Source organism: Hipposideros armiger, unplaced genomic scaffold (assembly GCF_001890085.2).
Source record: "Hipposideros armiger isolate ML-2016 unplaced genomic scaffold, ASM189008v1 scaffold_44, whole genome shotgun sequence".
Classification (NCBI taxonomy): domain Eukaryota; kingdom Metazoa; phylum Chordata; class Mammalia; order Chiroptera; family Hipposideridae; genus Hipposideros; species Hipposideros armiger.
The window spans coordinates 1,573,199-1,600,110 of record NW_017731394.1 but is presented as its reverse complement, the minus strand read 5'-3'; the positions used below and the strand labels follow the sequence as shown (position 1 = coordinate 1,600,110).

Sequence of the window (26,912 nt, the reverse complement as noted above, 5' to 3'; positions counted from 1 at the left end):
TAATGTAAAGTGTTAAGAACAGTTCCTGGCACATAAGAGCTCAATACACATTAATCAGCAAAATTACTATTGCCCACTGTACTGCTACTATAAGGAAAAAAAAAAAAAAAAAAGTTAAAACGTAAAATAGCAACAACACCCCAACTGGGTATCCATTGGGGCAGCTGATGATTAGAATAGGAACAGATAACAGATAACGCTATTGGTGGCCTTTTCATATCCTAATCAGATGGTCATAATCAAGGGAGTTGGAGGAAATTATGAAATTCAACTACATTAATAAATAGACTAAAGTAAACAACAACCAAAAAAAAAAAAGTCAACATTTTAATAGGAGCAAAAAAGCATCTGAGACTCCAAAACCAATTTTGGATTAAAAAAACCCCCAAAACTTTGAAACTTAGAAATAGAAAGGAGCTCTTGTATCTTAAAAATAGACATTTATGAAAGCCTACATGGCAAACACCATATTTGAAAATAAGTATAAAGTCTAAGATTGGAACCAAAATAAAGGTATTCATGCCATCATTCCTATTTGTTTGCATTCACATATTTTAGGAAATAAGTTTTAAAACACTGAATTGATAACTGTGCAACTATCAATGCTGTGTTAACTTGATTCAACTACTGTACCCCTTTGGAATTAAAGTGATATACATTATGAAAATACTGTTAATCTGAATCAAATTAACACTTTAAATTCTATTGTAGAATTTAGAAAAACTGAGTGTTGGTCGAGTCTTTGTCTTAAATTACCATTGTGACTTTTGATAAGTCATTTCATTTTCCTGGGCCTCAGTTTCCTCCTTTATAAAACTGGAAGGGGCAGAAACTAGGGTCCTTTTCAGCACTAACATCAACTGTCCGAAACTAGAATAGTGAAGTCCAAATCCAGAATATGACAGCAAATCAACCTGAATTGCCACCATATGGTGTCCTGCTCCAGAGTAGTCATGAATAGCAGTCCACAAAGCCAAAGGCATATTTCTAGCATTTGACTGGCACCTCAGTACTTCAGCAGCTAAGAATTCTGGGACTCTCCAACTAGATTATCAGCTCTTTTCAAAACAAGCAACAGTTGGCATCTGCATCAAAGTTAGTAGTTGGGTAAAAAGCTGAAGGAAGCCAGCATGTACGGAAAATGTTACAGAAACTGTCTTTTAAGAGGCATGCTGAATGGAGAGGGTAGAGAATATAGGAAACCTGGTCTAAAAAATACGGTTTACGGGTAGAAACTCATTGGAAGAAGATAAGAGATTGGCGTTAATAATTACGTTTAATCTAATAATGAATATTAAATAATTTTTAGTCATCTCAGCAACATTTATGTCACCAAATTAGCTACCTCTCATATCCCTTTTGATAGAGAAAGCTAAGCTCTGAAAATCAGAAAGACACATTTTGTTGTTACAATTATAACATGTGTTTTAAAATGTTCTATTAAAAAGAAAAAGTTCTATTTTCTATTTCTTTATGTCTAAAAGTTAAATCGTATATCATTTAAATAAAAATATTTATCCACTATAAGCCAATTACAGAAAGGTAAAATTAAGGTAACCATTTTGACTAACAATTTTCATTAAAATGAATTGAGTATACATATCTCTACTAAGGGAGATGTTATGAAACTCTTTCAAATCATAGAGAATACAGCAAGAATTACTCCAAAAAAGAATATTGATATTAAAAATCACGAAAACGGGGGAGGATTTGAGATCTTGTTCCCCATCATATACTGTCTGTTTGGCTCAAATAAACACCTATAAAAATTGAAAAATACATAAAAGAAATAAAAATCATGAAAATAGCAGGCAACATTGTCTAAAAGTTTAGAGAAGCTAATGAACATACCTAAAAAATTATCATGAAATTTTAATGAGGTAATTTGCTGGATTCTACTGAGAATTATTTAAATAATGTTAGACTTAACTTTAGCATCTAAAACTACTAAAGAGGGTTCAGGTGACTGAGGTACTTAAGACCTAAAAACAGCTAAAAATACTAAAGAGGGTTCAGGTGACTAAGGTACTTACAACCAATAATTGTGCGTTTAAGACTAGTAGTTAAATGATGCCTTTTATTCCTTGGTAGAGGCTGACATTTCATCCAACATCAAAGTTTGTCACCTGGGCAAAGCACTATTATTTAAATGGACACAGTCCAGCCCTTTACTTAGTCTAGAGTATAAAAATGATACAAAAAATTCTCCCAAGAGTTTTACAAAACTGTTTTTTGGGCCTGCGGATTGTAACTTTATGAAAATTTACTTAGTGTTTTTTTTAAAGAGTTTTAAAAAATCAAATACAGTTTTGAGATCTTGAATTTAAAATCCACAAGTTCTCAGGTTTTGCCATTTTATTTTTAAAAGATTTTCACATGTATGACATACCAAAAGAAATGCATTATTATAAGTCTATTATTTTTCATTACATCTACCAATTCTGCTGGTTTATCATGACAGTTCTGTTACCTGGTCATACTCCAAGGCTCCTGGGTAGAGCGGCCATCCAAGGAATAATTCTGCAATCACGCATCCCAATGACCACATGTCTATGGCTTCACAAAATGGCAACCCCAATATAATCTCTGGAGCTCTGAAATTTAAAAAAAAAAAAAATCAGAGTGGATTTCCTGATTTCATCTAACATTCTAAGAAAAATTAGTAAAATGACAGAGAAATCACCTTCTATTTATAGTAGTAACTCTTCACTTTTCAGAACTCTGAAACCTAGCCATAATCCTGAATTAAGCTTTTAAAAGGTGTTATAAGTACATTGTTATGATAAAATCTCTACACTTAACCCTCACAGTTTTATTAACATAACATTAAAAAAGGAAAAAGCATAGACTTGTTTTTGAATTTATAGATTAGAAATAACACATTAGAAAAAGAACTGGTAAATTATTAAATACATGCACTGTGACATCAACAGAACTGAAAACCAGACATTCAGAGATAAGACCAAAGCAAAATAAAACCCTAAGGCTAGAAGTCGATCTAGACCTAGATACCATTTCAGAACACAGTAATAAATATTCACGTAATTAGGACCATTAGTCATCCAAAAGAGACAAGACCAAGTTCAAAGCATTCTGCTTTAAAAAGCAGGAAAGCATAGCACATATCAAAACAGTTAAAAAGCATTTTAGCACTTAAAGAGCTCTGATTATTTGGAAAACATATTCAATGAAAGATATCATTCCCACATAAATTGTTGCTACTTCACATGAGTTTCCCATGAGAAGATTAACCTTCTAAGAGGCTCCACATAGAGCTGTGTAATTCCAAAGTAAGTCATACAATCATAATTATACTAGATTTGTGTGTGCATTTCTATTTTTAAAACAATCTCAAATTTACAGAGAAGTTGCAAGGATAGTACAAGGAATTTTTTTCCTGAACCACTTGAGAATCATTTGCCTAATTTGCCAAATAACTGTATACTTTGTATTTCCAACAAACAAGAATACTCTCCTACATAAGCACGATATAATCATCAAAATCAGGAAATAAATGCTGATACATCTCTATATCTAAGCTTCAGACTCACAATTTGGCCAAATGTAATAATGTCCTTTATGGCAAAAGAATCCAATTCAGAACCATGCATGGCATTTAATTGTCTTATATCTGTTAGTCTTTTTCAATATGGAATCGTTCCTCAGGTCTCTCCTTGATTTCTATGAACTTGGCTAAGATGTTATAGATAAGTTATTTGTAGAATGTCCCTCCAGTGTGGGCTTGTCTGATGTTTTTTCAATTATACCCAGGTTATAAATCTTTAAGAGGAATATTACAGAAGTGATGTTTTCTCATTTTACACTATCAGGTGGCATACAATTGTGATTTGGTCCATTAATGATAATGTGCACTTTGATCACTTGATTCATGTGGAGTCTGATAGATATCACCATATTTTTTTTACCTCCTCTCCCCTTTGTAATTCAGTATTTTGTGGTATTTTAATTGCGACTATATGAATAATCCTCTCCTTATAAAACTTTCAATTCACTCATTTATTTGCCTGAGTACAGATGAACAGATTCCTATTTTATTCAATGAGTTATATATAACCTGTTACTATATTTATTTTGATTCTCTAATATTCCAAGACTTTACCAGTCGGAATTCCCTTGATGAACTATGGGTCCTTATTACTATTGGAGTGGCACCGTTCCTAGGCTCACTCCAGTCATATTATGTACAGTTACACAAAACAAACCTGCTAATTTCTTTAACTGAGGCTGCTGAGTGCTAAGGCAGTGGTTCCCAATCTTGGCTGCACATTACAGTCCCTTTTGGTCCTGGTCACACCCATATTAATTAAATCAGAAACTCTGGGACTAGAACTTAGGCATCGATATTTTTATAAAGTTCCAGGGGTGAGTCCAATACATGGCCAACAATGAGAACCAAAGCCATAGACTCAAGTAGTTAGACCAATGGGAAGACTGTTCCATCTCCTCCCTACAGCGCTTCTGGTCAGAATAAGTTCAGAGATAATAAACAAGTTGTTTGCTACCACAGATTAGGGATCTGCCCAGTGACTCTTCTACTCCTGGACACTTTTGCTATAAATAACCCTTAAGATTCAATAGACCCTTAATCCACAAGCATTTGTTAAAAATAAGTGTCTGGGGGAATGCTTTCAGGCATAAAAGATCTTTAAAGCATAGGTATAAAAGGCTTTCATTCTTTTGACAAAATACTTAAGAAGTGTTTATGTAGCTATATACACATGAATTATATTCAGGTATAATCAAATACTAAATATGCTGTAGAAAGAGAAAAAAAAGATAAGTTACACTAATTTATCAATCTTATATATTCACAATATGGTACAAAAGAATACACAGATATTATTTTTGTTCCCTATTGTATATGCACCTAGCAGAGAATACGTACTCATTAAACATTTCTCAAATAAGTCATTCCAACACAGGTTGGGTCACACAAAGGAAAGCATCAGAATAAAGTGTGGGGTTTGAACTAGGTCTTGAAGAATAGAAGTCTAGGCAGAAAGAAAGAAATGGGCATCATAGTTTATAAAGGGAATATATTAACCTATACTAAAAAAGGTTCAAAGCAAAAAGCCAGTTAGTTTTAGAAGTATGGAGTAAAAAGGGATTCACTGGTGATGTTTAATCATGTACTAATTTGAATCCTAAAAATTATTAAGACTAATATAGCTATAGCTTTGTTTAAAAGCTTTATTTTTAAATATTTAATATGAAAAATTCATGGGATTTGAAACTGTCTATTCAGAAAACTTCAACATCACATTTGGCAATGAAAGAAAAGTAACATAATTATAGCACCTAGAATATACTATTTAAAGAGACTGAAATTATTTGAAGCGGTTAACAATAAGAAAGGAGTTTGTGTCAGTTGGACAAAGAGTGATGAATTCCTTCTGCCATTTGCTACCATTTAATGAATGAGCCAAGTTTCTAAATGATAGTGGCAAGAATATGGATGTATCTTCTCAAAATCTTGACCAGGAATTGCATAAAGCCACTTTGAACATAATAAAACCTAAGATATAAAAGTTATATTCATGGAAACAAATTCAAATTTCTCATTTTAAAATATGAAAGAATTTTAACTGGAAGTTTTATATAAATTCATTATGTATCATTGTGTCAGTTCAGATCCTGTGAGAAACTCCTTGGGGAGAATGCCTGTGAAGGATACAGGGAGAGGAAGCAGGAGAAGGTGAAGAGAGTCCCCAGACCTCGACAGTTCTGATACCTGTGAAAGAGAGGCAAAGGAAGAATTGGGTCAAAGAACCTCCAACTGCAGGGCTGCTATGAGAAAGTGTTGGCTGGGCCAATGGGGAGTCCCCTAAGCAAAAGTTACCTGTTAGAGGAGTCCCCCCATCGAGCAAGAATAGCCCAGATCTAGTATACCCACTATGTTTGGTCACTGGCCGGGAGCAGCCCAGAGGAAGTGTGGCCTCTGCCTGAGCACTGACACACATCTGAAGGTGCAACAGCTGGAGGCTCTCAGGCAACAGTGCTGCTCGAAGGAGGTTCTCTTGAAGGGTCCATGGCTGCCACAGCTATCTTCCCCAAAACTTTCTTATTTCATTTTATAATATATATACATTATACATTATAAAGAAAATGCAATAACTTTCTTCACCAAGTCTCATTCCAACGTGTCCTAATTCTCTCGTTTACCCTGTATATCATAAAATATCATTTTCTATGTGTATCATTACATGTAAACGGTGGCGGGGGCAATACCTTAAAACGCTTATAATCTAGATGAAACTGTCAGATGTTGGAGTTCTACTAGCCAGTCCCACAATACAATAAACTTCAAAAATCAAACTATGCATGGAAGAATAATATATGCATCTGTCAGTAATTAATAAAGCTTAGTTTTTTGGTTACATCTTAATTGGCTCTCAAAGTTCTGGGCTAAATATACTCGTGTATAAAAATGATCATAGCAGGGATTCTGATTTGTGGACCACTCTTAAAATAAATGTTCTGTTCTAGTCCTAAAGGAAGTTCTTTCACTTCTTTATTTAATCTACCTTAACTCCCTTCTAAGCACCTAAAATGTGGCGATGCTAAGGATATGGCAGGGAAGAGACATCATTTGTTCTTCTGTAGAGCAGGCCAGGCACACATTAAACATGTCTATTGAATGGAGGGTATAACTAAACTGTTGTTGACCACTCCATCCTAACGAGAAGGCAAGTGTCAAGTCACAAAACACACTCAGAAATTTAGGTTATATGCTAACAAAAGAAATCTCTACCTTAAATGCCATGTTTCATTCTTTTTTCTGCCATGTACTTTTAACACAATTTGTCAATATATATTAAGACCAAATCTTTTCTACTTCTCTAAAACCCTGAAACATGATATAAAATATAGAGGAAAATGGGTAAGCTGAAAAAACATTTTTTTTAGGATGGTTTGCGGGACTTTTGCTAGACACCAGAAGAGAATGTTGGCAGCAGATGTTTCTAATAAGAACATAGTGAAATATTGTCACTCATAAAGAATATGGTTATTAATGGAACATTTTATTTTATTTATTTCATTTTTATATGTTTTTTAAGTTGAAAATGCAATTACTGACAGAAGAACCTCATCCCTGTTAGGAAAAGGGGTATCTCAGTTTAGGAACTCAGTATGTCCAATTCTAGCAATAACTATTTTCTTATAATAGAGGTAGATGCCTTAGGTTATCATTGCAAACACCATAAAACTACGAACTCATGTGATGATTTCATGGCCATCAAGAAAATGTTGATCATAATATGGCTCCTAACTTAGTTTTCTACATATAAAGGATATAACCATTAGGCCAATGTGATTATCAGCATAATGCTGATATACTTCAGCTTTGTGTGACTCTAGTGACAGAACAATCCATGTCTAGGACACTGACCGAGTAACTTCTGACATGACAAAGCTGATAGATTCTCTCAGGTAACGTCACTCAATATGGCTGAAAGGTGAGCCATCCAGGTTCTTTTGATGATACTGCTATACAAATACATATCTACATGCTTCTCTCTATTTTTGACAATACGGTACCAGAGAAATGCTGCACAAACTTCGAAAAGGTAAATAAATGGCAAACTCAATAAAGATAAAAATACTAAAACGAGGGAAGTCTACTCTGAGGTAGAGAAAAATGCAGAAGGCATTTATTTAAATAACAGTATTATTAAGATATAATTCACATAACATACAATATACTCATTAAAATGGCAAAATTCAATGGTTTTTATTATACTATATTCACGGAATTGTGCAACCATTACCACAATTTTAGAACATTTTTATCAGCCTGCAAAGAGACCTTTAGCAGTCACTCCTCATTTGTCCCAAACGCCTCCATCCCTAGGTCACCACAAACCTACTTTCTATCTCTTTGGATTTGCTTATTTTGGACATTTCATACAAATGGCATCGTACAATACGTGGTCTTCTGTGACTGGCTTCATGGCATGCAGTAGCATGTATCAGCACTTCATCTTACTTTTATTGCTGAATAGCACTCATAGCACTCCACTGTATGGCTAAACCACATTTACTTATCTGTTCATCAGGTAATGGACATTTAGGGTGTTTCCACTTTTTGGCTATTATGAAAAATGAGAAGTTAACCAAGAGAGGCCATGTCGGCTCACTAGGCTGCTGAGCAAGAACATATACTCCAGTGCTGGAAAAGGTCAGAACAGAGAGGCTGTACACCCAAAACAAGCATGTGTTTCCTCAGACAGAACTAGCCGGTACAGAAAGAAAATGCCTTTGATGGAATATATACGCAAAAGGGAAAAGAGGGTACTAATGTTAAAGGAACTACTGATTTTTCTACTTTGTTCAATGAAGCAGGCTTTATGATTCAGTTAATCTTGTGCTACGCCTTTGTCAAAACTTTAGGGCACTAAAAATAATAAGAACCTCTTGCCATAGACTGGCAATCCAATATAAAAGAGCGTAGATTGTGGATGCAATTCCCTTTGGGTAAATTTCGTGCTGTACTGGTACTAAAAGATTGGAAATCTATGCAGAAACGCTCTGGGGAGACAAATCTTGGAGTCTGGTAAGGAAGCACTGATTTTGAATAATGAAAATCATCTAAATAGAGCTAGATTTTAAATACTCAGGAGTAGATAACCCAGTTCTCCCTCTAACAGCAAGTAATTTACCTGAGCCTTAGTATTTTCATTTTTTAAATGGGGTTTTACAGACCTTACATAATCCAAAGATTATCTAAACAACTATGTAAAAGAATGTGTGTAAAATGTAAAGCAGTATTACATTCCGCTAATTTATTCATACTCCCACTTTCCTAATTCACACCCTCTTCTCAAACCACTTCTCCTCCATCCTCATTCCTGACTGTTTTCCTTGCATCCTACTTTACTGAAGGAAAAGAACAAAAAAAACATGTAATTTAAAACGTCTACACTCTCACCACCACGTGTACTAGCCTACCTACATCTGTCAGTGCTTCTAAGGCATCCATGTTCACTTACTGAAGTATATTAGCAATTTCCCACCGTCTCTCATCACCAGTATCTCTAATAAGACTACCCCACATATCCCATCTTGAGGAAAAAAAACCCCCAAAAAAACAAAAACCTCTTGTTTATACACTCACCTTCAGGCACCATCCCCTTCTCTGTTCCAGTCCTTCTTAAAAGCATTGTTTAGAAAAGATGCTTCCAATCTGCCTGTCTTGAACTCACTCAGATCGGACTTTCATTACCCCACTGTTGCACCAAAAGAGCTCTCATCAAGGTCACCATCAGCCCTCCAGAGCCACATCCTCAATTGACCTGATTTGCAGTATTTGACACAGCTGATTATGCTCTCCTGCCTTAAATACTGTCTGCATTTGACCCGGAACACCACTCTTCGTTCTCCTCTTTACCTCACTAGCACTGCCCTCTCAAATTCTGTTCTAGTTCCATTTCATTTCCACAATATAAAATGGTGGAGTGCCTCAAGGCTGTCTTTGGATATCTATCATCCCTATCTACATTTGCTTCCCATAAGTGATCTTATCAAATCACATAGTTTCAAATACATACCACCTCTATTCATAAGACTCCCAAAAGTGTACCTCCAACCCAGACCTCTCTCCTTAGTTCCAGATTTATGTATCCAACTGCCTGCTCAACAGCTCCTCTTGGGTGTCTATTAGATATCTCAAACTGTTCATCTTCAAAAAGACTCCTAATTCCCAACTCCCCCCAACCTACTCCTCCCCAGCCTTCCTATCTCAGGAAATGACAACTCTATCCTTATATTTGGTTTCTCAGGCCCATAATTGGGGAGAATCAAATTTGACCCTTCTCTTTCTCTCAGTTCCCACATCTACCAGCAAATCTCATTGACTTCAAAATAGATCCAGATTTGACTACTGTGCTCCACCTTCACTGCTACCACCCTAATCCAACCCACCATCATCTCTCTTCTGGATTCCGGCAAGAGCTTCCTAACTGTTCTTGCTTCTGACCCCGTCCTCTACCAACTAGTCTCAACTCAGCAGCCAGAGAGATCCATTTAATGATACACAAATCAGGCCATGTTGTTCTTCTCAAAAGTCCCCCAAAGATTCCTATTATAAAGTCAAATTCCTTACAATCACCTTACAAGGTCCTATGTAATTCAGCCCTTAGTTCCATTTGAAATTTCCTACTATTATCCCACTTGCTTGCTATTCTCCACCCACACTGGCCTCCTTACTGTTTCTAGCCATAGTTCCTGCCTCAGAACCTTTACGCTTATCTAGGAGAAGGTTCCAGGGAGAGGGAACAGCAGGACTTGATCCCTTCACTCTTACTCTGTTTCTGCTCCGAGATCGTATTAGAAAGGTCTTCCCTGACCACCTTAAATAGAAAGGTAAGCACCTGCACCAACACATACACTTACCTTTCCTCCTTTATCCTGTTTTAATATTCTCTACAGCACTGTTACCAACCGATACCAGTAGACTATGTTTGCTTACTATGTTTCTCCTCTCCCTCACTAGAATATAAATTCCATGAGGAATTTTTTTCAATGCTTTCAATGCTATATTCCCAGCACTGAGAACAATGCCTGACACATAATAGGCACTCAATCATTATTTGTTCAACGAATTGATTAACTACAGGAAGCTATTGGCATTCATTCATTCATTCATTCAGGAATGCTAAAAATATCTTTGTTAAATCAAATAAATGAACCAAACAGGTATCAACCAAGAGACTTTTACATACTAGTTACTTTGCATTTGGGACAACTAAAAAGTTTTAACTACATAATAAAAACAAACAATTTACTGAGCTTTAACAATCGACCAGCCATCATGGGAATAACTTTTAATACATTACCTCATTTAAAGAAAATGTTCTGAAAACAGATTTCTGTAGTTTTTTTGCTCCAAGATAAAAATGCTAGGAAACAAAATGTTCCACATAAAACAGAAGAACCCCTCAGCGGAGTACAGCCAGCCCACAGAATCATGAAAAACAATAAATCATTGGTTTTGAAGCAACTGAGCTGGAGTTGTCACACAGCAACAGATAACTGGGTACCCAAGTACCCAGAAAGTGACGGAACTGAGAGTTGAAATGCTCATTCCAAAAGCCTTTCTCTACACCTCAAATTATAAAATCCTGTGACTAAAAGAAACACAGAAAAGCAAACTAACAGAAAACTTAGAAATTGACAGCAATGTCATTTTTAACAATTCAATTAAAGTTATGCTCTAGTTTTCTTTTCCACAGAAAAGGAAAATACTAACTGATGTAGGTTTCCTAATAGTTCCATAACATGAGAAAAGGTATGTGCCTTTTTATATTAACTGGTCTTTAGCTTCGTAGGGCAGTCAAAAGAAAAAAGTATTTTGCTGCCATTTCTTAAAACAATTTTTCATTATGTATAATTCCTTTAGGATATATATAATAATGGCAATAGCATCAAGCAATTACATAACACAATGAACCAGGCAATCCTCTAAACACTTCATAAATATTAAACCATTTGATATTCCTATCAATCCTTTTAACTGATAAAGAAACAGATACAAAGATAACTAACTTGCCTAAGAGTCACACAGCTAGTGAGAGGAGCTGCTGGGGTTCAAACCCAGGTTTTATGGCTTCAGAATCCATACTTTTAACTATTATACCTTAAAATAAATAATTCCTAGGATTATTAAAACTATCAGACTTTTATCCTACTGGAAGTTTTCCCACTCAGATGCTATACTAATCACTGTGTTCTCTTTTCTTTAAACAGATCACCTTTGAATTTAAGACTAACCAGGAAATGTGAAATAAAAATATACTTACGCTAAAATAATTCTACTTGACATTTTACTAAGCCATTTTTCTGATATTTATGCATTTACTCATCTTAACCATAAATAATCTTTCACATTAAATACACAGACATCTCCTGGATACCTCTTAGTTAAAATAAGGCTCTTATTTTGGCAGTTACTGTGTTCCTAAAGATGACTGTAACATCCTTTCACAGAGGCAATTAGGAAATGAGCTCAACAGTGGATGTAACCACCTACAGCCCATAGGTGTCATTACTCAGAAAGACCGATTTCACGTCATGCACTCAAAAAATCCTTACAAATCCTAACAGCCTGTACTTAGCAAAAGACAGCAAAGACCTAAGTGGTTATAAAACACAGGCACCGGTGAACATGTATTTGCACAAGCACAGCAAATCTTGGAAAGGATACACACCCAAGTTTTACAGGCAATTATCTCTGAGTACTCAACTAGACAAGGAGGAGGGAAAAGTATGTATTTCCACAATATCTGTTTCTAAAACAAACACCTCATACTATATAAGATTCATGTTAAAAAACTGTCAGTCACCTGTATTTTATAGGAATTTCATGTTTTCTTCTAAGATTATTATAATCAAATTAGACTAGATAATCAGTGTTAGGTGAATCTTCATTTCCTTTTATTACAAGGAACAATTTTCTAGTGAGAGTGTCTGACGTGGGAATGCACTGCCTCAGGAGGGAAGGAACACTGGAGGTGTCCCCCTGAGAGGCTCTAGCACTGTCTGTAGGCGATACCATGAAGCAGACTCTTCTAAGCACAACAAGGGAACCTACACTTGTAGGGCCTCCAAGAATCTTTCCAAACGACAATGCAACTAAAATTTACAATATTAAGGAACATTTCAACTGGAACTATAACAGAAAGATGATTTAAAATACACTAGTGAGTTTATTTCCAGCTTAATCAGCACTCTTTTCAATATCTTGCAGAATGATGCTTTTATAAAATAACCAACAAAACCTCAACATTCTTGGAAAGGCAAATAGATTTCAAAACTTTAATTTTCAAAGACAATCAACCACTTCTAGACATATTTTTCTTTTTTAAGCTGTGAATGTTTTTAATGTGATAAAAAATTTGTTGTTTTAGGCAATAACATCACTACAGAATACTGGGTATTCACACAGATTGTGCTTTTATTACTGTAACTGCAACTATTCCATAACATTGAAATATAATCAAAGTACAGGCTCTTAGAATAGACACTCATTCAAATGTAGCGTGAGTCATAGGTTAAAAATATCACAATTAAAAATATCCTTACTGCAAGGCAACTTAATCTTTTAGTATGCAGGGCAACGATCCAGATCAAAGTACCAAGTACAAACAACAGCAGTAATAATAATATTTTCAAAACCTATTAAATTTAAACCTGAACAATTGATAGGAGATAGAAAAGATTTACTATGCCTTACCAATATACCAAATGTATAGCTTATAGCCCAATGCCCCCAAAAGATGGATACAACAATAATCTGCATATCTGACTAATCAATATGCTAATATTTTGTAATGATAGGTGTCAGAAATGTATTTAATTTATAAACAGCACTATTTCATGTTTTATCTACCAAGAACAGTTGCAAGATCACTCAAAGTCCTCATGCTATGAAAGAGAAAACTATAAGAAAATTGTTAATATACATCTCATACTATATAAAAATTCAAGTTAAAAAATTGTCATCACCTATATTTTATGGGAATTTCATGTTTTCTTCTAATATTACAATCAAATTAGACTACATAATCAGTGTTAGGTGAGAGTGCAAAGTGAAAAGGCTGAATTAGAAAGGAATATGAAAATACCTGTGGAAAATAAAGGAAAAAAACATGTCAGTAATTGAGGTTGAATGTGTCTGTTCTTTATATGTTGGTTTATAGACTACTGGACGTAGAAAAATCAAAGTCTGATTATCACAGATCATATACACGAACTACTTTATTAATCTTACATTTGTACTGCATTTTTACTTTACCATCCTTTCAAATATTTTATTCTATGAAATAACAATATAAATGCTGTTATCCCTATTCTACAGGTGATTAGGAGGAAACTATAAAACAGTCCTGGATTTCTTAAATTTATTTGACTGTGAGATATATTTAAAATTACAATGTATTATCAGTAGATGCCAGCAGAAGCTCATAATCTATAAAGTGTGTCTAAATCAGACAACAAGAATTATTTAGTTGCAATAAATGATTCAGTTTTATAACTCTGTAATTAAAAAAATATTTACTGAGCTCTTATTAGGACTCATTCTGCTCATTATCTCATTAAATTCTAACAAAATCCTCTGAGTTTGGTACTGTAGTATCTCATTTTAGAATGAGGAAACTGACAAGGTCTCAGTTAGTGAATGGTTCGGCCTTTGTAACAAACCTGTGCAGTCTGAGTGAGAGTCCAAGCTCCTCAACTCATTTCTATTTTATTAATTACTGCAAACGCATTATTTAATCATATGACCGCATACCCATGTATTAAAAAGCAGGGAGAAGATAGGCACTGGCTCACTGAGTGATCTCTTACACAACCCAGTGGCCCTCGGAGCATACCATTTCTTAATGGCGAATAATCACTTACCAGCTAGGCAAATAGGTTACTATTTTTCTCATACTTTTTTTCCTTATGACTTTTTATGTTGAAATACCTTTAAACATATAGAAAAATTACAAAAGTAGTACAAAGAATCCTTATACACCCTCAATTAGATTCCCAAATGTTAACATTTTACCACATCTCTCTTTATCCTCTCTTTGCTACATAAAACACAATTTTTCTGAATTGTTTCATTATTAGTTGCAGACATTGTAGCCTTTTACCCCTAAATACTTCCTCCAGTGTGTACTTCCTGAAAACAAGAAGAGTCTCTTACATAGCTACAGTGTTTTTTTTTCAAATCAGGAAATTAATAGTAATACAATACTATTAATCAGATTTTTCCAATTGTCCCAATAATGCCTTCCTTTATAACAAACAAAAATTTTTTAAATAAATAAATCCCAGACCCACGTCTCTGTAGTTTCCTTTACCTGGAATAGTTCCTCAGCATTTTTGTGGTTTTCATGATGTCATATTTTAAAAACATTTTATAGAATGTCCCTCAATTTGTGTTCATTTAACGCTCCCTCACAAGAAGATTCAGGTTACTTATTTTCAACAGGAACACCATAGGAGCAATCTATCTTATACTTAATTTTTAAAAGTGCATATTAGAAAACACATTATTTCTCTCAATTTTTTTCAAGGAATATCTATTAATACTTTTCAGAATAGATTGTGATGTGCTGGTATAATTATATAACAACAGACGCTAGAGTAGCAGAGAAATGAATTCAAATCCCAGTTCAGCAATTACTTAACAAAACTCTAGACCATAGGCATGTTATAATCATCATTGCCCACCTCATGTCATTCATTTGCAAATGAGGGATATACTTGCTTTTCCAGGTTATTGTGACAATAAAAACAAGAACTTGACACATAATCGCCCTTTCCCCCAAAAGCATCTGAAACTGAGTGAGTGATTTCCCCAAAGTTGCAGGATCAATAAATAGTAGTGCCAAAAAACTTGGGTTTAGGGGTGGCTGGTTAGCTCAGTTGGTTAGAGCGCAGTGCTCATAACACCAAGGCTGCCGGTTTGATCCCCACATGGGCCACTGAGCTGCACCCTCCACAACTAGATTGAAACAACTACCTGACTTGGAGCTGATGGGTCCTGGAAAAACATACTGTTCCCCAATCAAAAAACAAAAAAAAGACTTGGGTTTAGCCTGTAAACCTTGTAAGAAATACAATGTGCCTTCTACAAACAGTCCTGTTAATATTTATGTACATGTCTTATCTTCTTTCTTAAGAAGAACGTAAGGTCCTTAAGATCAGGAGCTGCCTCTCACTTGGTTTTATACTTCACAGCCCTTGGCAGAGTATTTTACAAACTACAGTCATTCCTTAAAGATATATTCAATGAACACAAAATACTCAATTAAACACAATACTCCTCAAAATATATTTCATTTTAATATACATTTTAAATGAAATTCTCAAGATATTTGATAACCTACAAAATGGACAACTACATGAAGCAACTTCTATTACCTAGACGAATGGAATTTAAGGGAATATGAACATATGAAAGACCCACTCGTATATTTTCCCCCACATACTTAATTTCCTGCCAGAATCATTAGTAATTTCCTGCCAGAACCATTAATTCCAACAAATAACCATTCTAAAGAATTGCCAAGAATCGTTGAGAAGCTTTCTGCCTAGTAAAAGAAAGTGGAAGGACACTCAGTAGCTGGTATCAGACTAACATCCCTAGTAAGAAAAACTACAAAGGCTGGATAAAACACATACAAAAAAAAAATAGCTATGTGTATGGACTATGGATGATAATGATGAAATCAAGCTAGGTTCATCAATTAAAACAAATTTACCACTGTGGTGAGGGATGAGACATGTCAATAGTGTGTGGAAGCAGAGGGGATATGGGAACTCTGTGGTTTCTGCTCAGTTTTGCGGTGAGCCTAAAAACAGCTTTATAAAATAAAGCCTATTTAAAAAAAAAATCTGTGTGAAGTCATCAGAGAGCAGGTGAGACAGCCGGGACTTGAGGGGACAAACTCCCATAGCAAAGAGAAAACTTATTATTAAAGTGAGCCTTACGTTTCCTAGAGGGAGTCACCAATTGACAGCAAAGCATACAGGCAGAACAGAAAGCAGTGGCCTGGGACCTGCAGCTGTCCCACTGGGCAGGGAAAACAAAAACTGGAATTCAGAACCTGCCAAGGAAAAAGGGCCTTGGCAGATACTCCAGGCTTTTCAACTGAAACCACAAAGGGCTACACCCTAGGAACAAGGGCAGACTGAAATAGATCAGCCTCACTTGGAATAACATGATCTACCTACTCTACCTGGCTTCCAGAATAAAAAAGAATTATCTCTGGAGGAAGATATTATCATCCAGAGTTCCTTGCATAGCAATGTCCAACAGAACTTTATGCAACGGTGGAACTATTCTTGATCCGTACTAGTCACACACATCTATTGACAACCTGAGATACGGTTAGTGCAACTGAGAAAATAAATTTTTAAATGTATTTTTTTTAATTAAAAAAAATTTTTTTTTAATTGGGGAATTGGGGGAGAGGAACAGCGTTGGGGAATCGGGAAAGGGGAACAGACAAGTTGCTGTCCTTTTGTTCTTCAGTCTAGTTGTGGAGGATGTCGCTTCACTGGCTCATGTTGGTATTGTGATCATTGCGCTCTAAATGTATTTATTTTAACTAATTGAAATTTAAACCTAAGTAGCCCTGATTGATTAGGGCTACCATATTGACCAGCACAGTTCAAGAATTCTTTATACCCAACGTCCAGTGCTAAAGAAACAAACAAACAAGTAAACCAAAAAGTTAGCTTAACAGTAAATATAAATGCAAAGAAACAAAGGAAAGGAAAAAAAATCAAGAGGCAGCCCATGGTTATTCAGCTACTGAAATTATAATAGGGACTTTAAAGTAATGATAAAAAATGTTCAAGAAAACAGATGAAATGATAGAAAATTTCACCAGAAAACTGGAATCAACTTTTTAAAACAACGAATTCTTGATTCTACCTCCCATTCCCAGACTAAAGCTCGCTGGAGAAATCGCTAATTCCAGGGCGGAGGCAAGAAAGCATAAGGTGGGCCTGGAAATCTTGTGCAGAAACACTACCCAACAATTAAAAAAAAAAAAATCTACTGATACAAACAAAGTACCAACATAGTCATGCTGTGCCATTTCATTTATATGAAGTTCTAGAAGAGAAAAAATTAATTTGTGGTGCAAACCTCCGATCAGTCGTTCGGTATGGAAGGGGTGAGAGAGGCAGAGGCTAGGACTGAATGGGAAGGAACATGAGGGAGCTTTCTAGGGTGATGGTAATGTTATAGCTTAATAGGACTTGAGTTACACAGGTGTATGGCATTTGTCAAAACTCACTGAACTTGCATTTCACTGTAAATAAAATTTACTTCCAAAAGAACCATAAATAAATACTGACCTATTTTATGAAAGACTGCTTAAGTGTTTCATGGTACAGTGTACTGATGTCACAACTTACTTTGAATTGCCTCATAAAATACAGAATGATAAATGGATAGAGATATCTATGATAAAGCCAATGTAACAAAATGTTAATTGTAGAATCCGGGTAGTAGGGATATGCACATTTACTGCAAAATCCTTTCAAGTTATTCATAAGTTCAAAAGTTTCACAGTAAAATATTGATAGGGGTGGGATTTAAACATAGGCCAAGCACAATTTCACACACACACAGAGACACAATGACACATGAGTCAACTGCTTAAACCAAATACAAAGAAAAAAATCTTAAATGCAGTCAGAGAGGAGAAAAAGAACATGTTAAAGAAGCCAATTTTCTATAGAAATAATGGAACCCAGAATATAATAGAGTAACATCTTTAAAGTGTTGAAAGGAAGTAACTCCCAAAGCATACCCAGGGGACAATATACTTCAAAAGTAAACGTTTTTTTGTTTTCATTTTTTTCAGAAGTGACACATTCTAAAATTCATCTAAAAATGCAAAAAACCAAAAATAGTCCTTTGAAGAACAAGCAGAATGTCATACTATCAATTATGGTACTGACAATGTGATACTGATGCAAAAATAGACAAAATAATGAATAGAAAAGAGTCCAAATATAGACCCACACTTATAAGGTCACCTGGTTTATGACAAAAGTTGTCACTGCCGTGCAGTGGAATAACAAATGGTGCTCAGTTAAGGGATGTCCACTGGGGGGGGAAATGTGCCTTAATCCTTACCTCATACCACATACACAAATATTAATTCCAGATGGATGGCAGATCAAATGTAAAAGGTAAAACAATAAAGCTTTTAAAGAAAACATAGGAAAACATCTCAGTGACATCAGGGTAGGTAAAGATTTCTTAACAGGATATAAATGGTGTTACATAGAGAAAATTTTTGAAAAATAAAACATTAAACATTAAAATAAGACCATGTATTCACCTAAATCAGCTTTAAGAGAGTGAAAAAGTAAGCCACAGAATGGAAGAAGATATTTCTCAAAAAGGTTTCTTATTGAAACTACACACTTTAAAAACCACAAATGAATAGTAAGACAGCCAAGCAAACAGAATATTAGGCAAAAGAAACTTCACAAAATAGAACAAATAGTAAATAAACTTTTGGGTAGAGGTTTATATGGGTTAGTTCATATGTAATTTATCAAGCTGTAAACTTAAATTTTGTGTACTTATATTATCTTATATTTCAATAAAATGGTTTACACACACCCCCAAAAAACAAAGACTACATTAACCATTATTAACACAAATCTGATTACTTATTGTAAGCTTTTGGAGGTTCTGCTCTGAAGGGTAACAGCAGCACATATACCCAAAGCAAGCCACCAGGGAACAACAATGAGAGACTCCCCATTATCCTGTTAACACTGTATAATTTTCATTTAAACCATACCACTCCTTTTTTATATAGCTTCAACTTATAAACTAGATACAATGTCCCAAGACTGTATTAAGTGCTTTACATGCAATATAGAGTTTAACCTTTACTTCAGGAACCTTTGAGGTAGCCATTATCATCATTATTTTATAGATGAGTAAACAGAGGTTCAGAAAGGTTAAACAACTTGTTCTAAGTGACACAATAAGTGGCAGAACCGGAATTATGAATCTGTGAATACAGTAACGTAATTTGTTATAATATATACGGCATTATTCAGCACCAACATAGTATATTGTTTCCTTTGTTTTTAAGCTTAAATTCTATCCCTCTTTGAAAATACTTTGTAATAAATGCCCATATGAACCACTAAAAAGTATAAAGTTTTCTTATAAACCTTAAAAAGGAATACTATCATATCCTAAATACTATAGTGTTTAGCACCTTTTTACTAATTCAATGACATTCCTCTCTGAAGGAGTTATATGTTAATGAAGAGAAAATTAGAGCAAACAAAATCTTTAAAAGATTGAAACACATACTTCTGTCATGTCACATAGCTTCACCACCGTATTACTCAAATGTAAATTCTCTCAATAAGTTTATTCCTTCTAAATACTTCCAGAAGTATTTTGTTTGAAAAATAATATCCTGTTTTTAGGTGACTTTTTATAGTCATTGTTTGCCAATTTCTGCAATTACATTTTATCATTTACAAAGAAGTGAGTCTTTAAATACGAAGGATAATTTTATTATTACTTTGCAATTACTAAAATCAAAACCGCCCATATTACATATACGTAAAATTTGAGTTTTTAAATGTTGATATGCCAATTCTCATTTAAATATATTGGATTTCAATTTCCTCTTCTATAAAGTTAAGACTAAATGCCTGTGTAGATGTTTCCAACCCTAACATTATTTGCTTGTACAGCACAATATCCTTAATACAAATATTTTCTTTAGGAACTATTGATGATTAATTTAGCCTTGAGAGTGGAAAAACCCCCACCATATTTACAACACCAGGGGACATTTTGCTACAGTATAAGGAGCTCCCTACCACAGAGAGTGGACATTCAGACACTCCTGACATAAGAGCAGAGATATGGGGTTCGTGTTCTCAAGGGATGTACTACAAAACCTACTGAAGTTACACAATGCTTCCTAAGCATAACATTCTACTCACACATTTTTAAAGTATTCTAATCCCTTTTTTGATTAACTGTGTCAGCTTTTTCCAATTCAGTGCTAAAAGCATACCATAATCTTGATGCCACTGCAGTTGGGTTTCCAAGGGGTCATTAGTTTGTGACTTTTGCTGGTAAATACATTCATATCAGGAACTGAAGGGGTAAGAAAGAGCAAAGTAGTAAAAATCTTTCAGTATGTACATGTGTGCACACTGTGATCTCTTGAACCAACCTGTAACATCTCAAACAATGAAGGAAAAACAGGAAGAGGCAAGGCCACAGGTTAAAAAAATGAATTACTAACCTAATGCAGAAGTCCAAAACGGGGCAGTGAGAAAAGTATGGCAAAATCTACATGTGGGATGCTTCAGAGGTAAAATCTGTAGGATGTGGTCACACAGTGATTAGATATATATCATCGAAACAGCCAAGCCAAAGAACACTAAGTTTCCAACACTGAATAACCAGGAAAAAAACCATTCCTTTTCTAATCGTGATGTGTAATCATGGAAGGTGAGAATACTTTGGGAGAAAGATCATTTGAAGATGAGTTAGTAACATCCAGACTATCCAAGGAGATAACTGGAAACAGACATTGGGTGTTCAAAAGGAGATCAGGATACAGGAAAGTGTCTGAAAGTTTGCCGTATTAAACAAACAAACAAACAAATACACAAACTGAAGGTAGGGGACAGAGTAAGCGCTCCAAGAGAGAACTACATTAAATGAGAAAAGGGCCCAGGACTGAACCCTGGAGAGTGTATTCATTTAACGGGTGACAAAAAGAACAAGCAAGTTGGTCAGAGAAGTGAAAGAGGAATCTTAAGGAAGGTAAGATGTTTAGGAAGCTACCAAAGAAACTTTCAATAAAATGAAGCACTAACACAGTTGAATGATACAGGTCCAGCCAGATGTGGACTTCAAAAAGCAAATCCATCCAATCTGGCGATTAACAAACAGGACATCGGTGTCCTTCAGGAGAGGAGATTCAGAAAGAAGAGGGGAAATCTCTGGAGAAGGAGCATGGTAAAATGGGAAGGCAGAACTCAGCTCAAACCATAGTTATGCAATCTATTAGCTGTGTGCCACTGAGCAAGCTGCTGATCACATTTAATTTCAAATTCCCTGTTCTTAAAATACAGATGTTATTACTTATGATGGGTAAAGGGTAATTACAAAGTTTGTAGCACTGTGGCTGGCTAGTACTAAACAGTTTAAATATGATGATGATGATTATTATTATTATTATTATTACTATTATTACATAAATTCTGTTCGTTTTTACATTCTCTTTTCCCACATGAAAAAGCATCTACCAGTATAACCCATGACAGAGAAGTGAGACTTCAAATTTTTTTAAATGTAGTGCGTTAGTGCAGTGATGAAAAATTAAAGCTTGATTTTCTTTTTTCCCTTAATATTTAAAACCAACAGTTTGAAAGACCAGAAATATCCTTGTGGTGACAAGAATGTGAAGAAAGTGCATTTTCACACGCTATTGGTGCGATTATAAATTGGAACAGTACATTTCTGGAAGGAAATTTGGCAGTGCCCATCAGCAAAATGTACACATCCTTTGGCCCACCAATTCTCCTGGAAATGCTGTGAAACTGTACCTCTAAGTGTCCAAGGACATACAAGAAGGTTCTCTGTGTTATCAGAAAATAAAATGTACATCATAGAGGACTGTTTAAAAAAAGTATCAAATATGTAATAAAAATTATAAACCAGAGCCACAATATAAAGGGGAAAATTACTCCTGTTTTGCTTCACAGTCTTCTCTATCATTGAATTTTTCTGACAGTGAGCACCCATTACTATAAATTTTAAAAAACCATTAAATCAAATAATTTTTAATTTAGTACACTGGTTTTTGGATATATTCAAATGTTTTTGTAATTCAGTATTTTTCACAAAAGGAACATTTGTTCTTTCTAATGTCAAAGTTTAGCACATATTAGATTCTCTCTTCTAAGTAATACAATCTCACCACACCAGCTGATGCCTAAATTATTCACTGGCCACTGAACTGGCACTCTTCCGTGGCAGCAGGCACTCTGTTAATAGCATCCAGGGTGCTGAATTCCATTCACGGGAAAATGCTGAAGACTCAGAAAGAAATAGGCACATACATTCTGAGGTGTGAGGTCAGGACTGATATCTAATCCATGATATTACATTTTATTATAGTACATTCTTGAGACCATATGCACCTTTAAGACAAAGCTATATAACACAATGAAAACCACTGATATCCTCTGAAATTATATGCTTTTTACTCACGTTAAAAAACAAAACAAAACACCATAAAAGTTTTCTTTTTAACCTATGAAAAACTAACATTTATAAGCAATTCTAGAATATGGTCATTCAACTCTGACATAAAATTACAAATCAGCCAACTTTATATGGCATTACATATTTTACACTTACAATCTACAGAATTAACTTAACAAACTTTTGTGACCCTAGCTTTTACAACTGTTTATGCCCTATGTCTGATTAGTATTATTTAGTATTTACATAATATTATCTTATAACGTAATATCACACCTGTAAGGCAAGAGGATCATATAATACCAACATTAACCTATTAATGTACAAACATACAAAGTTAAGTAGCCTCCTCATAAGTCACATATACTTAGTCAATCAGTAATAGAATTAGGATTAAAAATCAAAGCTTCTAGTCTGCTGGTTCTATCCAAATTCTATCATATTATTCATGTTGTTTCTTCTTCATATTACTGAAATCATTTACTGAATCATAAGCACTAGTTTGTCATTATATAAAAAGAAATAAGTAAGGAATTATCTCAGGGGAGCTAATTAGGAAATTAATTAAATATAGGGAATTATTATATGGGAAACACATTACTTTTCATTTGATTCCAGTAAGGATGGAGGAAAATGAGAAGGATACTGGGAGGGAAGGAGATTAGAAGTTACTTAGGCAAGTAAGAATCGTAGAATTTTAAAACTGAAAGGGTCTTAAATAACCTTTAGAAGATCTAATACTTACAGTAACTTCAAAGCTGTTTCCAACTGGACAGAATTTAGTACAAGGCAAAGTAGTTGTATTTCCTCTCCTCTCTTTCTAAGGAGTTTAGTTCCTTAAGTACTTAAAATACGTTGTCTAAAACATAGTATCTAAGCAATATATTAACACACTTGGTTCTAAAACTTCAGAATTATAAACTAAGATATGTTTATGCTCCTCAGATAAAATACATGTATCTAATCCACTTGTTAACCAAGTTTCTTGTTAGCAGAATCAGTTATTTTAAGTTAATGGGGGTGAGGATACGTGAGAGTTCTAGTTACCAACAAGGAAATTTTTTAACAATGAAAGATGCCTGAAAAAAAAGGGTTACTTCAGGTAATTTTCAAAATTTTCAACCAATATAAATGTAAAGAAAAAACTAGCTTTTTTCTGGCCAGAGCTGCCATCTTCCAGCAATTTGCCAAAATGACCAACATACAGGGAAAGCGGAGGGGCACCCGCTATATGTTCTCTAGGCCTTTTAGAAAATGTGGAGCTGTTTGGCCACATATATGAGGTATGATCAAACAATATGGTGAATGTTTAAATTAAAACAATTATTACTGTAAAAGACACATTGTCATTAATCCCCCTCAAAATACTCCCCCTCGCTTCGAACACACTTATCCCATCGTTCTTGCCACTTTCTGAAGCAGTTCTGGAAGTCCTCTTTTGTGAGTGTCTTTACTTCATCCTCCATCATGACAACACTCCATGTCACACATCACTTCTGATACGGCAATTTCTGTTAAATAAAAACATTACGGTGTGTCCTCATCCACCTTATTCACCGGATCTGGCACCATGCGACTTCTGGCTCTTCCCCAAAGTCAAAATGACCACGAAAGGTAAATGTTTTGAATTGATTCAGGACATTGATGCAGCCACAACAGTGCAACTAAAGACCCTCACGAAAGAACCGCTTCAGAAAGTGGCAAGAACAATGGGATAAGTGTGTCTGAGGCAAAGGGGAGTATTTTGAGGGGGATTAATGACAATGTGTCTTTTACTGTAATAATTCTTTATTTAAACATTCACCATATTTTTTTTATCACACCTCGTATGCAAATCTATAAGAAAGGTCATATTGTAGACATTAATGGAATGGGCACTGTTCAGAAAGTAATGCCCCACAAAAGTTACTATGGCAAAGCTGGAAGGGTTTACAATGTTACCCAATATGTGGTTGGCATTATTGTAAACAAGGGCAAAATTCTTGTCAAGAGAATAATGTACATGCTGAGCATATTAAGCACTGAAAGAGCCGAGATAGTTTCCTGAAGGGCATGAAGAAAAACGATCAAAAAAAGAAGGAAGCCAAAGAGAAAGGTACCTGGGTTCAACTGAAACGCCAGCCTGCCCCACCCAGAGAAGCACACTTTGTGAGAACCAATGGAAATGAGCCTGAGCTGCTGGAACCCATTCCCTAGGAATTCTTGGCATGATAAGTGTAAAAAAATAAAAGACCTCTGTACTGTTAAAAAGTCTTAAAAAAAGAAAAAGAAAAAATGGAGAGGACTAAGCTCATAGCCCTAGAAAAGTAACTGATTCCATAATATACCTGTGTTCACTAAAAAAACCAAAGTGTTTATTTCTTTAAATTTAAGATCACAAAAAGTAACATCACAAAAATATCTGTTATATTATTACATCAAATACTCCCACATACCTTAAGTGCCCATGGGTATATAAGCAAGACCCAGTTTTAGCAGGGAAGTCTCCTGTGATTACTGAAAAGACTTCAAGGTGAGGCTGGATAAACAAACACATTAGGATATTATTAAAAGTAATGCATGCATGGGTGGGAGGGTTATGTTAGAAAATTTCGAAAATCCCTTCCCAAAAACCAAGTTCATAGATACAAAGAACAGATTGGTGGTTGCCAGGGTGGAGGTGGCAAGTAAGGTGAGAGCAAAATGGATAAAGGGAGTCAAAAGGTAAAAACTTCCATTTATAAAATAAGAAGTACTGGATGTAATGTACAGCATGGCAACTATAGGTAATAATATTATACTGCATATTTGAAAGTTGCTAAGAAAGTAGATCTTCAAAGTTCTCATTACAAGACAAAAAATTCTGTAACTCTGTATGGTGTTGGGTGTTAACTAGCTTATTGTGGTGATCATTTATTTTGCAATATATACAAATATCAAATCATTGTGTTGTACACTTGGAGCTAATATAATTGACATAATGTTGTATGTCAATTATACCTCAATAAAAAAATAAAATAAAAAATTTTAAATTGGACATTTTATCATGGGAAAAAAGTCCCTTCCAGCTCTAAAATTTCACGAGTTATGTTCCAGTTATTCACAACAAGGATTAGCATTTCCTCATTAAGGCTCAGTGAGCGCCTCTTCCACATGCAAATACACTTTTGTGGTAAGTATAGCTCAGAAGGATTGACGACAGGGTAGTTCAGGAAGGATTTCATCCAGGAGGTAATATGTTAAGTTAAGCCTTAACGGGTGAATATAATTTTCATAGGAAGAGAGATAGGTATTCAGGACTAGACAAAGGAATAGGAATGAAAAGTACACAGTGTGTTTGGAAGATTTTATGAGGCAAGGGACACTCTAAGAGTAAACCGCACTGCAAAGCTGAAAAGGGAAGATGAATCAAAATGTTAACACAGACAAAAAACGTTAAGTATTGACCATACCACTGGTCAATCTACATTCTTAAATTCTGACACATATTAAAGCTAGCTTTAACATTAAAATTCTCAATTGTATTTCTGGAACCATGTATGGTGACAGCGGTTACCTAGATTTATTGTAGTGATCACTTCCCAATATATGCAAATATTGTATCATTATGTTATACATCTGAAGCCAATATAATGTTATATATTAAACAGAGCTCAATTTTTAAAATTCTCAATATGACATCATTTGGGGGAAAATGATGGTATTAAAAAATTCTCAAGGGGGCCGGCCGAGTGGCTCAGTTGGTTAAGAGCTTGCTCAAGAGTTTGAGCTCTGAGCAACAGCAGTTTGATTCCCGGCCCGAGCTGAGCTGCTGCTGAGCTGCCAACAGGTGGCAGGATGACTCAGCGATAAAATAAAATAAATAAAAAAATCTCAAGGGGGCCGGCCGAGTGGCGCCGAAGGTTAAGAACTGGCTTGGGATGCCAGAGGGCCCTGGTTCGGATCTCACATATGAGGGCCAGTGACACTGCCTTCCACAGCTAAGATGCTGAACAACAGCTCAACCTGGAGCTGGGCTGCCATGAGTCACCGGCGATGGCTTAGGCTGCAGCCCGTGGCAGTGGGTTGCCATGGGCTACCGTGTGTAGCCAGCAACCAGCGAGAGCGGCCAGCAGCCGCAGTGAGCAGC

General features: G+C 35.2%; 1 protein-coding gene and 1 pseudogene across 7 annotated transcripts in view; one reads left to right on the top strand and one right to left on the bottom strand.

Annotated features, from left to right (window-relative positions):
* The window catches only part of HIPK3 (homeodomain interacting protein kinase 3), a 111,684-nt gene that overhangs the window by 21,862 nt on the left and 62,910 nt on the right, over positions 1 to 26,912 (bottom strand). For all 7 annotated transcript variants that reach the window (XM_019639511.1, XM_019639513.1, XM_019639515.1 and 4 more), the window contains one exon: positions 2,471 to 2,594. In XM_019639511.1, coding sequence (XP_019495056.1) covers positions 2,471 to 2,594 — 124 coding nt within the window. The remainder of the gene's footprint in view (positions 1 to 2,470; positions 2,595 to 26,912) is intronic.
* On the top strand, positions 23,994 to 25,015 carry LOC109381142 (60S ribosomal protein L21-like; annotated as a pseudogene).